Raw genomic sequence first — 14,481 nt, forward strand, 5'->3', positions numbered from 1 at the left:
CTGAAAGGGGGCAAATAAAAATGCTTCAATTTGTTTGGAAAGCTTGTCTGACAGGGAACTGAAAAAAGCCTGTGTTTGTTTTACATATCTGGCGCAGTGTGCTTGTGGTATTAAAATGCACTCATCCTTTGTTTGTTTGCAAGCAGTCTCTCTTCCTGCATAGTGCAGCGAGGACCATAGAGGATTCTACAGAGAGAGGCTGAAAGAACCGAGTCTGTGATTACCATACTGTGTGTTTCAATTGTTTATTACTCATTAGTGTGTGTGTGTGTGTGTGTGTGTGTGTGTGTGTGTGTGTGTGTGTGTGCGTGTGTGTGTGTGTGTGTGTGTGTGTGTGTGTGCACGTTTGGGCCAACATTTTCATTCCCTCTTTCAGGCCCCTCGCCTCTGCTAATGTTTGCCAGAGCAGGACTGCCAAAGAACTCCAGCTAAAAACAGTCCATCTCCTCACAGAACTCTGGGCTTTCAAACACAAAAGGGCCTCATCTCACATGAACTTCTCTTCCCTTTTCCATTCTCTGAGAAAACCTGTGTACCAAAGTCGTTTAATATATCTTGTAGGACTCTAATGGTTTACTTGGTTTGTCACAAAACCAGATTGTGAACAAACCAAAAGATTGTACATGAATGTATCAGTTAACTGTTACGAGGAGTCAGATATGCTACATAAACATGTGACCCAGCTAGCTGATTGTGACACATGGTCACATGCTGACGTGTCGCTGAAGTAGCACGTCTATTGACCCTCTCTTCCATCAGATGTTCTGTTCGGCGGGTAAATCCCACTCTCTCTGTCTCCGGGGGCAACCTCCTTAACCTTTGGTGTGATCTATCACAAACAGGGCTGCGGGATCACAACATCTCTTTTATAACCTCCACATTCCAACCGTAGCATTTCCTAAAATAGCTAGCCCTGTAGATACTTCTACAACATACAGAATGCATCACTGAAGACATTCCTTTAAATCATTTTACTGTGTAAACAACATCATCATCTGTGTTTTGAGTTTTCGAAAAAATGCCCCTGCCTTCCCTGTGTTTGGAGACAATGTATCGATAAATAATAACCGACAGTGTACTCTCTCCCTAGTAATAAACCTGAGATTTATGCATATCAAGATGTGAGCATGTTCTGTAGAGCCTGGCTTGATAAGGGCCTCAGTGCCTTCTGCCAACCTGATTGAAATGTGTTCTGATGCCTTTTCTTCTGATACAGCAGGCTTGAGTTTAGGGTCCGTCGTAATTAACAAAACATCAAATGTTTTCATGCCCCTCGTACAGGATCATGTCAGGAGTAGTCCAAACAGTGTCCTCGTACCCCATGGAGTGAACTTCAAATGTGTGTTTTTTGGTGAAAATGTAAGGCAGTGTGGTTTAATGAAAAAGCTAAGTATATTTGTGTAAGAGAGCTGCCCATAAGAGGCCAAAGTAGCGTTTGGCACAAATAGGGAAACCTATCAAATCTAACATTGTCATTGTCCCCTGAGGGGATGAGCAGTTATATTTTCATGTTTCATTCACTGGTTTGAAAACGGCTCTGGGCTTGATATTTTCGGTTGTTTTTGAAGCTGAAAGTTCTTGGGGTTAACTTGGATACGCCAAGGTTTCCATGTAAGGCTATTTCAGTCAAACAAGTCAATACTTTCCAAAAAAGCAGAAAAATAGGCCCTTCCTTACTATGATCCAACAGAGGAACTGTTTAAGGGATCATTATCAGAAGCATATGCCTGGAGCACTTCACACTATCACAACTTCTCAAAGGACCACTCCTAAAATGTTCTTAACTACATTCCTTACACCTGTTTTCCCTACATACTGTGCAGTGCATTCGGAAAAGTATTCAGACCCCTTCACTTTTTCCACTGTAACTTAAACTTCTGACCTCGACAATCTTTGGGAAATAGGCCAATCAAAAGGCTTGCATTTCTGGATTGGTCTCTCTAGGAAACTCATAAAACTCAATTAAAACGGCCTTTTAAAGAGGTGCCAGTATAAACAGGCGGAAAAAGATAAGGGAACCCACGTCTGACACCTGATCTCTCCAGCTTGATGTATGAATGAAGACTCTTTCTACAGCAGGCACAGTTGACTGTACTAGAATGTAATGGGAGAATAAATGTTTTTATAGATTGCAGTTATCCAAAGTACACATAATGCATCAGGAGAAAATACAGAGAGCATAAACATGAGGAGACTAAATAGCTGGATGACACACAGATCACTATTATACATTGACTGACACAATGCTTGAGCATCTTGACTACAGTAACCTACTTCCACCATGTACAGTATTATGTGTATGAGTTGCATACAAACACACACAGCCTTTGAGGCTTTTAAAAAACTAGTCAAAACACATCTTTTCTCCCTGGCCTTTGACCTGAGGTGAGCCTGCCTTCCCGACACTGCACTCTTTGCACTTCTATTTGTACTGCACCTTGCTGCTTTTAGTGTATTTTTCTATTTTATCAGTTTTCTTTAATCTGTATTTAATCTCTTTTATCTTGTTTTTCTCTTTATATTTGATCTGTTAAGCACTTTGGGCGGCTCTTGTCGTTGTAAATGTTGTGCTATATAAATAAACGTTACTTACTTACTTACACAGCCACATTGTTTCTCTCACTGATAACCTCATGCACCTAGAGCTCACTGGTCCTGTTTATGAAAGATATCTCAGTTTTCCCATTTCTCCATCAGGGCTGGAGGCATGGGTCAATAGCATGGCAGATACACAATCAACCAGTCAGGCAGAGAACAGGGCTGCTGCACGGTGCTCATGGACTCATCAGGCCGCGGGGACCACGCTTCCTCCCAGAGGTCAGCTTGGGTTAGGAGCCTTGGGACGGTGGGGAAGGTCTTGGCATCTAACGGACAGATTGTGTCTCTCTTCCTGCGAGCGCCCTACAAAACGGACATGGGGAATTCCAGCCTCTCTCTGGCCTATTGTGCTGAGAATACTCAGAGAATGACCACCCCACCACAGCCCCAAAATGCAGGAAAGAGAAGAGCTCCTTTTCTATGACGAACAGGATATGTTTACAGTAAAGGAGTCAATATGTTGGAGTTAACTCGCCTCCGTCAGCACCGGGATGTTTTCCAATTCTACATATGGTAGCTTTCTGGCACGGTGATGCTCAGACATTCTTTGGTGGCTTATCTTTTCATCAGCTTAGAGAGGCTGATGAAGGCCATGTCGCAGGTAGAAGGACAGTTCTGAGAGAGACGTACCTGTGTGAGAGTAGATGAACCACAGGGCTCCGGTCAACAGGGCCCCGATCACAAATGCAGCGAAGGCGATCCCGACAACCATCGGCGTGTCCAAAACATACAGGATGGCTGAAAGAGTAAGATGCTTGTTATCATTCACTGTGTTACCTGATAACAAAACCATGTTCATGAGAAAGGTAAATGCTGAATACACTAAAACACAATAATATTTTGATCGATACAATCCTTTGAGAATTATAACAGCTCATAATAACAATTTATTTTCAGCACGGTTGATGCAAATGATGCAGATCAATACAAATAAAAACATCAGTTCAGTGCATACGGGAATAATAAACATACTTTCTTTCGGTGGTTCGGCTGGGCCTTGGGATTCTGAAAAATAAAACATCCTCATGTTATCTCAAAAACACTTGAACAATAAAATAAAACAGCAACCATCACAACTATAAGTATTTAAGTGTCAAGGATAGTTGATGAAATAGTCACCATAAACCTGCATTGGGATAACCAGGGTATTCCACGTACGTTGATTAGTATATTCGTGATTAAAAGGAAAGCCTTGTTCAGGCAACTCTCGATTGGGATTCAAGCCTCAAGTGATTCCTCGAATGAGAACCAGGCTTGTGTCATCAATGTTCACACAAGCCCGAATTGGAAATTCTCAGAGGCAGAAGGAGCCCAGAAGAGCCGATTGTCGAAAAGAAGATACTAGACTGGAAAGTGACAGCGCAGCTCTCCTACTTATTGATCTTTATGAAGACGAAAAATAAGATGTAAAATGTAAAAAGTGCAATACTGCCGCAATTAACAAGGCGAGGGAAATGGTTTGGCAAGAAATTGCTGACCGATTAAATGCGTAGGTCATACTAGCCCCTACTTATTGTTTTATGTTCATATTTTAATAAATGAATATTCACTGCTGTGGTGATATCAGCAGCAGGCTATACACGGTCAGATCATCACGATGGCATAGTGGTATTAGCCGCTGCCATAATATCAAAGCGTCGTTTTAAGACGGGGGTTCATACCCTGCTTCTGACATACACTTTTTACTGCATTTCGTTATCTGATGCTTGTACTCTACAATAACAATAAAGTTGAATCCTTGACGGAACTGTCATTCAGGATTTAGTTTTTCGCCTGTGAGACATTTTTGACACACGTCTTACCTAAACCAGACCGTAAACCTGGTCGCTACCAGGTTTGTTCTGAAGGATTGGCTGCATAGCAACCAAGCAGCGAATTATTTGAGCCACATTCATGGAACTGAACTCGAGCTGATTAGAAGAAAAAAATCTCAATTGTCTCTAATCGCCCTTCTAGGAATACCCCCCAGATCCCTAATATGCCATTGTTTTGATAAGCCTTTTTCTGATGTTTGTGGTTTCTCTGATGAAGAAATCTGATGCAACTAAAAAGCTGATAACCGAGCTAAGCTTACATAATCCTAAAGGATGAACCCATTGACTCCAACCAAGGCTCTACTTACTATTTCATTTCAAGTCATCTGGACTGTTTTCAAAAGTGAAATTAGCTTTAATTGCATCTGAACAAAACAACACAATGGTGCTTGTGTAGAGGGGAATTCAAGAGCAAGTTTGGTCTGGGTCCAAGACTTCGGAACAATGGCAGCTATTCTCGGAAAGAACACCTTTGGAGTTTCATTCCTCGTGACGGACGATGACAGACCATCACTGGAGAGTTTGATTTCAGAAGGGGCTACCGCTACATGACAGCCCCCGCCTTCACCCCAGCCCTCCACTCTTATCTGTCCCGCCTGGCTCGTTATGTAGAGAACGCAAAGCTGAGCCTTCGACACCTAGTGACTCCTCACCGAGTGAGGAACCCTAACTCTGTACCAGTTAACTGTATATCTATAGCTGTTGGACATATAATCTCATGAAATAGACGGATGTATACGTACTGTGTATAAATTAGTAAAATCTGGGCTGCTTTTATGAAGAGCCACATCTTGGTTGCTGCTGGGGTTTTGGCCGAGGTTTTGTGCATGGGTCACAGGCAGCTCTGCTCTGCCCCACCCGCCCATGTGCTCTAGTAAATCGCTCGGGTAGACAGCTATCCATAGGTCTCCCTGACCAAGTCACATGCCAGGATTATGAATGAGACCCTCAGGTCCAACGATTTTCCATGTACTGTTAGCACGCTTTTGTTCATCTCACTTGCTAAACAGTTGAAGTGAGCTCAGCTGAGCTCTGGGTGAGAACTAAAGGCAAGGCAATGTTCTCATCTGCGTGCTTTAGCCAGAGTTGACCCTGGTCTGATAGTTGAGTCAACGTCAATTGTTTGCCCAAGTTTGCTATTCATGGAGCGGAAGAACACTCCTTTGAGGTTCCTTGTTTCTTGTAACCTCTGAACCATCTCCCCCAAGTGTGAACAAACAACACAAATTACTAATGGTGCCTCTGTGAGATCTTTGACATCAGAGGTTTGGTTTCATAAACCATGCAACCAGTTTACTTGGTTGCACAACCAACAGGCAGACAGTTTGATGTGTTTTATAATTACTGTAAACAACCAGTCCATTTCAAAGGAAATGCTTCAAGAGATGACGACCTGGGATTAAAAATGGCAGTCCAAAATAAAAAAAAAGCACACGCTTATGCCTCATCACCTCTCAACACTACTGTCCCTTTCAGTATCAACCAGAAGGAAACGGATCATTCTATTTGACTTTTCCTCAGAGCTTACAGGTCCACAAAAAACGGGTGAACATTTATTGATGTTGTGAGGCAGTAAATCTACTTTTGATGGCTAAGGCTTTGAGGCTGTTATGTTTTTCCGTACACCAATCTGCCCACAAACGGCCCTCTTTGATTTGTAGATCAAGCTGAACTCTTTGGCATCCTGTCCAGTGCGGGACGGAGGCCCTTGAAAGGCTGCTTGTTTTCTTTGCCATCTCAGCATAAGAGATGTCTTTGTATTAAAAAGCATGGCTTTTGAGCTCATGGTATTTTTTTCATTAGGGTTTATGGCATATCTGTGTTTACTTAATCAGCACCACAGAAAATAAACCCACAGCCATTGGCATCCTGGCATGAGCAGTAACACTCCCCGGGCCATTGCCAGGTTTGACTAGCTAAGGCTAGTGTTAGCATACTCAGGTCTCACTAAGGCAGTTACTCCACCTTCAGGTGTTGGCTAATGGCTACCGGAAGAAGGATTGGTGTTGTTGAAATAAACATAATTTAACATCAACAAGGACACACCACTAGATTACAGCATATTAGTCTCTGCCCAACTGGCAGACCCAAGAGTAGCAGACCCAAGAGTAGCATGTGTCATTTATGAACAACGCCAAAAAGCCGAAAGTAGTAAACCCTCCCATTCCTATTTGCCATGCTTCATTTGCTCATGGCACGATGACAGCCAATAGTGATTAATATGGTCTGATTTCAATTGAACTTGTGAGTCAATAAAGTTGACTCACACCCACCGCAGTCTATTTGTTGATGTAATTACACCGTGGGGGGATGCTGATTTGAAATAGCCCTGGCAGTTAAACAGCAATTGGGTCTCTCATGATATCACCTCATCTCGGTTTAGGTCTTAATCAGTAAAACGTGATGTTGGTCACCCCCGGGGCTCCCCACCATGCCCCACCCTCCCTCTGATCACATACTCTCCCCCAGCCCATGGAGCCTCAGAGACTGAGTGAGCGAGTGAGTGAATGCGGGAACGAGTAAACTGACTAATGCAGCCATGAGGGGCCTCAGGCTCTGGCTGCAGTCCCAAAAGCTAGCAAGACCACTCCTCTCTCTCTCTCTCTCTCCATCCCTCCCTCCCTCTGTCCCTCCCTCCCTCTACCGGGAAGAAGAGGCCACAGAGAAGGGCTAAGTGAAAACAACTGTAGCCCCGTTACTGGATGACTCCTCTTTTTCCACTCTTTCCACACTGCATGGTCCAGAGTGGCAGAACTGGACTGGGGCCTCAGAAAGCTTCCCTCCACTCTAATCAGCTCCACATGCATGCACGCACACGCACACGCACACACACACACACACACACACACACACACACACACACACACACACAGAGACACACACAAACACACACAAACACTCACTCACTCTCTCTCTCTCTACAGAATCTCTCTCTCTCTATCTCTCTCCAGCAGACTAACCAAGTCCAGATGCAGGAGGGAGGCAATGCTCTCTGTCTGTTTTGTGACTGGAACAGTTTGGTCTGCTGTCTTCCTGGTGCAGCACTGATGTATCTTCCTGCCACCCAGACAGGTCGTTTTACTCGCTCTGTCTTCCTGTCACGCATCAATGACCACAAAACAGTCGGCTTCGGACAACTGCCGGACCTCTGGCGGATCTCTTACTTAGGCAGGGGGCGCATATGTCTTCGTTAGCCTGGCTAGGTGAATCTTGAAGGCAGGCTTACGATACTCATCTCGCATAGACTGGTTGTGAATAGAGATTCGCTTGGTTATAACCAAGATTTTTCAAGCTATCTGCTTACCTGGTTGCTCCAGTGTGTCATCGTCAGACACCACCACCAGGGTTCTGGTAGACGTCTTGGTGTTCATCATCATGGCGAGAATGATCTCTACGTTGATAGAAGTGCAGGCCTCGTCCGGTTGTATACACTGTAATGTGGTAAAACAGAATCACAATAAGATACAGTAAATATCACAATTCAACAAAAGCCTTGGATGTCATGTATAACATGAGTCATTCGAAGTGAATAATTCATTTGTCAGCCGTGAGACTACTGTAATTAGTGAATGACGGTAAAAATGTTATTCCTGTTGCAAAGTTGAGAACACCAATAAAAACATAAATGTTTCTCCAATTGAAGTGTGTTCTTTGATCATTGACCACAGGTACAATTCTGAGGAAATCATACCAAACTCCAAACCTCATCCTGCCCCCAGAATGTAAACATTGAGCTGAACTACCGTGAGTCAGCTTCAAGGGCCAAGCCACAAGTTTGACACAACCTTTTTATTGTAAAAATACCGTCAGAGACCAAAATAGAGGTCAAGTGTGCAGGAAAAAACTGCTTCGAGGAAGTTATGAAAGTCCAATGACTTAGCAGAGAGGGAGAGAGTATGGCGAGGGGGGAAAATGACACTTCAGCTTGGCACTTGTTTAGTTCTACAGATGGTTACTTAGGAAACCTGAAGTAGATTTATGCTTCCTGCTCACATTGAGAATGGACTGAGACTGGCAGATGGTGCGGTCCAGCCAGTGCCAATTCTGCAAACTGAAACCCAGACCATCCGAATGGCCAGCCTAGCCATGCTGATACAACCTAAGTTCACTACTTAAATTACTCAGGAATGTACAAAGCATTGACTGCACTAAAATGCTAGGCTACGTATGTCAGTTTGGAGTCTTGAATACTGGTGGACTTTGAGAGAGGCAGATGTTACGTACGGCTGGTAGTCCCTGGTTGTTGTGGGGTCTCTTGGAGCAGAGGGACATCTCGCAGTGCAGGAAGAGCAGGGACTCGTTGAACTGAGAGTTGAAGGTGAAGCTGAACCTCTTCCGGTCCATCTGTGAGTGATGGATAGGGAAGTCCCTGAGAGGGTAGTACTTGACTGTGTCGTCCGTGGGGCAAATGTTTTCAATGAGGGTGTAGTCGGAGGCCATGTTGGGGGAGGAGTTAGGAGAGATGAAGCATGTTTGGATCATGAATCCCAGCTCAGGATCTGCCTTGGTGGCTAGGATCTAAATCACAGGAGAAAAAAATAAAGAGTTAAAAGTGCATTATACAAAGGGAATATTTGACAGTTCTTGAAGTGCAAAGCAATAATGGAGGCGATGATTGATATGCCTCTAATCATTTGTTAATTAATCCTCTCCTCAAGGGGTGAAACTGTCAAACCCGCCTTGTACATCTGCACAACCTTTGTGAGGAACACCCTTTTGGCATATCCGTCTATACACTGGCTGTCCAGGAGCTGACTATTTGTTTTAACATAGAGAACAAGCAATAGGAACACTATCAAAGTGGTATCTGATCCAAGAATCACAAAATCCTGAAGTAGGATTTCAAGTCCCTTGAAAAACTTTTAAGACAATCTTTCCGTCGGCAGACCACAAGGCATTTCCCTGAGTTATTATCAGTCCGCTTCTTTTTCTCTCCGTTTTTCTATGAAAAAACCATGTGCTGCATATGTTTTCGAACTGTGGCATCGGCATGCCAAGGTTGTCAAAAAGCTTGCCCAGAGTCAAAAGCGCACATACAAACGGTATGTCAAAAACACACAAAAGGAACAGCTTTCACGCTCAGCAGGGATTAGCGGAAAACAGGGAAAACATACAGTACGAATCTATGAGTAATACAAGTTATGACAAAGTTGTTGCACAACAGCAATTTCTTAGACACCTTTAGGGCCTTTGCCTTACGGCATGTCAGCTTTCAGCCCGATGTGAGATGCTGAAGGGCTGAAGGTGGGGGAGAGAGGCTAAGATTAGGCCTCACACACAGAGACCTCATTGTAGCCTGCTGGCTCTTAACTCCACACTGTCAGTGAAGCTAACCCCCCTCAGATGCCATCATAAATCACCACTTCAAAGAGCCTCATAGTATGAATCTTTACCATTTTCTTACATGACCTAACCTAATTACTTTTTCAGTCCTATTAGCAACATGCATCCTGGGCCTACCAGACAGAATAAACATGACTCGGGGATAGGAGAATTCCATTATGTGCCAGGACACACTGTGGGGACAACAATGACTACTATTGGAGGGGTAAAGGCGGAGTTGAGATGTTAGCTTTTTCTTTCTGTCCCGACCCATACCAAATATTCCCTGACCATATGGAAGCCAAGCCACACTAAGAGATGAAAGTGCAACAGAGCTCATGTCCAGACAAAGAGTACACACAGCACAGTGCTCTGTCTGGTTGGAACAGGGTAGATATTAAGAGGGGGAAAGGGACACACACACACACACACATACATGCAGACACACGTACACATGCACGTGCACACACGCACACATGCAGGGGCACCACGCACACGCCCGCGCACACACACACACACACACACACACACACACACACACACACACACACACACACACACACATACATGCAGACACACGTACACATGCACGTGCACACACGCACACATGCACGTGCACCACGCACACGCCCGCACACACACACACACACACACACACACACACACACACACACACACACACACACACACACACACACACACACAAACCCTCTTGTCAATCACTCCCATCTGTCAACTATAATGTATTCATCTGCACACATACACGTTGTTAAGAAACAATGAAGAAACCGTAGGGACCCGTAGAGTTTTTTCAGTTTACCTCCACAAAGATTTGCTGATTCTCAGAGACTCTGTGGAAGGTCTGGGGGGCGGGGAGGCGGAAGAGGTTTGTGTTGTAAAGTTCCATGCTGAACATCACGCTGTCGACCGGCTCCTTCGCCGGTATAATCCTGGGAAACGATCCCGGGGTTTCCTGGTTCTTTCGGTACGTGCAGTTGAACTGGAGGGGGAAAGAGAAGGCCAATACAAATATCAGCATGGCTGACATTAAGATTCCACCACTGAGAAATCCTCACCCTGAGTGTGGCAGTGTGTCAACACAGCACAATGAGTGAGAGAGCAAGGGGAGAACATAAGAGATACATACAGGAGAAAATCAGAGGGAGGGAGGGAATGAATGGGAAAGAATCAGGGGAGAAAGGAGAGGTTGCAGTATAAAGAATATGGACAGAGGAAGAGAAGGAAAGGGAGAGAAGCAAAACAATGGAGAGACTTTGAAGCTAAACAGGAAAAAAAGATCAGGTCAGGATAAGTTTGAGACAATGAGAGTTGAATAATTCTCTGCCCTCCTTAGAAACCAGACGAACACTTTACTAGCACTAAGGGACTCTACTAAGGTAGTGTTAGGAGATGTATTTTCAATCATCTGGACAAGATTCAAAAGAAGGTACTGTATACAGTATATGATGATCAGTGGTCTACCCCAGGCCTGTCTTACCAGAATGGTGGAGTGGTGTTCTGTGTGCTCCAGGAAAGTCCTCTCCATCTCCTCCGTGTCCCCCGGAAAGCCCACGTCTCCGGACTCCAGGTCCTCATAATCTGGAGGCCCGCCACTCCCATCCTTGGGCTCGGCTTGACTGATCAGGATCTGTCAAGCAACAGGGGAGAGTTCATCAATCAACTCAGATCAGCTAACATCTAAGACAACAGAACACTTTCCCAGCAATCGGTGTGCCAAACTATTTCCAATACTATTGTATGTGAACGGTGTTGCTCCACTCTGACACTCTGGACGCTATAGTGACGCAGAGATTTGAATCTTTGAGAGGCCTGCCAAAAACATTCTGCAACAGATGAGCTGGAATTAAAACGTGGGAACATCCAGAGATTTCAACAGTGCTCTCTAGGCAGAGCCATGAGACATATTTTTCGTTTCTTCCGAAGGAAAAACAAAGCCTGAACCTATCGAGGGGTCAGAGGTAAGTGGTCCTGGAGGACATAGGCTAAATTAGGTCTAATAACACCAAGGCCACTGGCATTTGAACACACTGACATGTTGCTCATTCCTGCTAGCACTCTCTTTCTAACTCGCTGAACTGCCAGTGGAGACTCGACTTAATTAAAATGGCTTATCACAGGATAGGACAACAATCCTAAAAGGGTATTGGCTTTGATGTGCATCAGAATCGAAAATGAAGATGAATATGTTTTGATCGTCAGGGTCTGAAGCAATCACTGTGTCCAAGAGAAAAAAAACTAAAAGAGAGGTTTGGCTGTGTGCCCAGGATTTAAAATCTGTATTTGGACTCAAAATTTCCTCCACAAATGATTACACAAAGAGATGTGTAACGAAGTGATTCGTCGTTGCTTTGCGAGTGAAAAACACACTACAGCATGCCTTCCATGTTAATGATGATAACTCTATTATGAAAATGATGTTGGATGGTTACATTCATCCCATAAAACCTTTCATAGTTGTTGGCCTGATTGAACCCTGTTCCTCATGCATTCAATAGAGATGACGAGTCTCTGTGGGTGACAGCCAAGCTCAGGGGGGATAAGATTCTTTGTAGATTACCATCTGGTTAGTGTGAATGTGGTCACATGGCAATCTTTAAGTATTGCAGATGACCACTGGCCTTCTAGTAAATTTTTGCTTACTCAAGGGCACACTAGTAGTGGTGTGGTTTCAGGCGGGATTTGAACTCACAACCTTCCGATCACAAGTCCAACTCACTATCCACTAGACCACCGCTACCACTAGTTAGGATGTATTATTGTACTGGGTGTATAGGGGTGTATAGGGGTGTATAGGGGTGTATAGGGGTGTATTACTGTGCTGTACTCACTGAGTTTATGTAGATTACCACTGGGTGCTTGGGGTACTTGGTGGTCTGACAGCCAGTCAGAGGGGTCTCCAGTGTGTAGTGGGTGGAGTTGACAGTAGCTTTGCATGCTGGGTCTTGAAGAGTGAGGTTGGCATTACCATAACCGTTGGCCTAAAGAAAGAAGAGTCAAACCATATCAAGTCAATCATCTTTGACATTTTAGAATAGAATAAAAGTCGCTACTTTATCAAAATGTTCCTAATTGATAGCCACTGTACATTTCAGATAAATAACGAAATAAATCGAATCCAAAACATCTTAAAAGTTATTGACTTAGCAACTAAAGTGTGGTATGAGAAATTACTATGGCACCGGCGTATAGCATTAAGTGTTTCTGTGAAGTTCCCAGGAAGAAATAAAACCCACAACATGGGTCCAACTCCAACCCTAACAATCTTAATTGGAGACTGGTTTCTCCAAACTAAGATGTGGTCTATTGTTTTCTCTGTGTTATACATTGCCCAGTGTAGGGCACTACCACACACAGTCTGGGAAAAATGCACACATTTCATAAACCCATGCCAGTCTGTGACACCATAATGAAGAGTTTTCCCTCTGTATCCTCGTATGATGGTCTTGACAGCTTTTGAACAATCCAAGCTTACATTGTTTCTCATCGAAGCACTGATACTGATGTATTTGATGTTTTACTGATGTGTTATCGGTATTACTGTTTCATCACAATGAAAGATTAGCTGGATGCTGCTGCGGCTCCTAAATGCTGCTGCCCTCCCCCCCGACCTGACCCCTATCTATCTACCCTCCCTCCACCCCCACCCAGAGAGCTTTGGACTGTCTGGACATGAACACTTGAACACTTGATATTTGCACTTCTTATATTTATATTATTTATGACTTGCACTATGATGTTGGTTTGCACTGTCTTGTCCTGTCTTGCACCTGTCCTGCTGTAAACCGTGCTCCACTGTCCCAAACCAAATTCCTAACATGTTTACATGTCATGGCAATAAAGTCTTCTGATTCTGATTCTGATTCTGATGCAGTCTATTACTCACCTGCAGGCTTTCTTTGTCAATGCTGACCACCATCCTTTTCTCTTCACATTGCACACTGAGACCCACACTCAGGACCCCCTGCCCCTCCTCGGGCTCTGCGCCACCACCACCCAGCCAGGGCCGGTCATCCAGATGGGGGGGCAGAGAGAGGAAGGGCAGGCCCTGATCCATGGTCGGGGGGAAGGGGAAGGGCACGCCTAGGCGTGGTGCTGCCCCCCCTGGTCCTGTGTGGGGGTTGGTGTTACGGAGGATAGAGAGCTCCGGAGGGAACATGGAGTCCAGAAGATCCACTACATCTGGAAGTCACACACACACAGGCCTCTGTTAAAGCATCATGAGGTCTGGAGCTTTTTACAAGCAAGGAAATTCAGAGCAGAGTAAAAACAGCAAAACCGGCCCACAATTTCATGCTACTCCATTAATAAAATGTTAATAAGAACAATTAAATGTAATAGTATTAGTGAGTAATATGAAACATTTATACTCAATTCTCATAATGTATTAACACAGTACGGCAATGTACTTTGTTGGTTTGACTGGTATAATCTATTTTTTGCTTTTGATACATTTCTATTTGCAATTTGCAATATCCAATTCTGGACCTCGATGATCCGACTCTGTTTACCTGGCTCCCTGATGCGCAGGTTGAAGTGGTTGGACACAGGGGTGTTGGTGTAGGAGGTGACTGGCTCATAGCCATGATCCTCTGCCCACTTGATCAGGGCCTGGGCCCCCGAGGGCAGGTGGTACTTGGGTGTTTTGGACACTTGCATCAGTCTCTCTGTGTTTGGGCTGAGACTAATGGTATCCGATGTCTAAAGACAAAGAAATGTGCAGATGTCA

At 44.4% G+C, this 14,481-nt stretch overlaps 1 protein-coding gene across 1 annotated transcript in view; it reads right to left on the reverse strand.

Moving 5' to 3' along the window:
* tgfbr3 (transforming growth factor, beta receptor III) overlaps positions 1 to 14,481 on the reverse strand; it is a gene marked incomplete at both ends in the record, with an annotated part of 61,869 nt that overhangs the window by 1,517 nt on the left and 45,871 nt on the right. Inside the window, 9 exon segments of the mRNA XM_080536266.1 lie at positions 3,229 to 3,336; positions 3,571 to 3,603; positions 7,717 to 7,843; positions 8,637 to 8,930; positions 10,555 to 10,734; positions 11,233 to 11,382; positions 12,584 to 12,733; positions 13,639 to 13,934; positions 14,264 to 14,453. Of these exon segments, the coding sequence (XP_080392392.1) occupies positions 3,229 to 3,336; positions 3,571 to 3,603; positions 7,717 to 7,843; positions 8,637 to 8,930; positions 10,555 to 10,734; positions 11,233 to 11,382; positions 12,584 to 12,733; positions 13,639 to 13,934; positions 14,264 to 14,453 (1,528 nt within the window).

The sequence above is a fragment of the Nansenia antarctica genome (genome assembly GCF_963989245.1).
Source record: "Nansenia antarctica genome assembly, chromosome: 7".
NCBI classification, from domain to species: Eukaryota; Metazoa; Chordata; class Actinopteri; order Argentiniformes; family Microstomatidae; genus Nansenia; species Nansenia antarctica.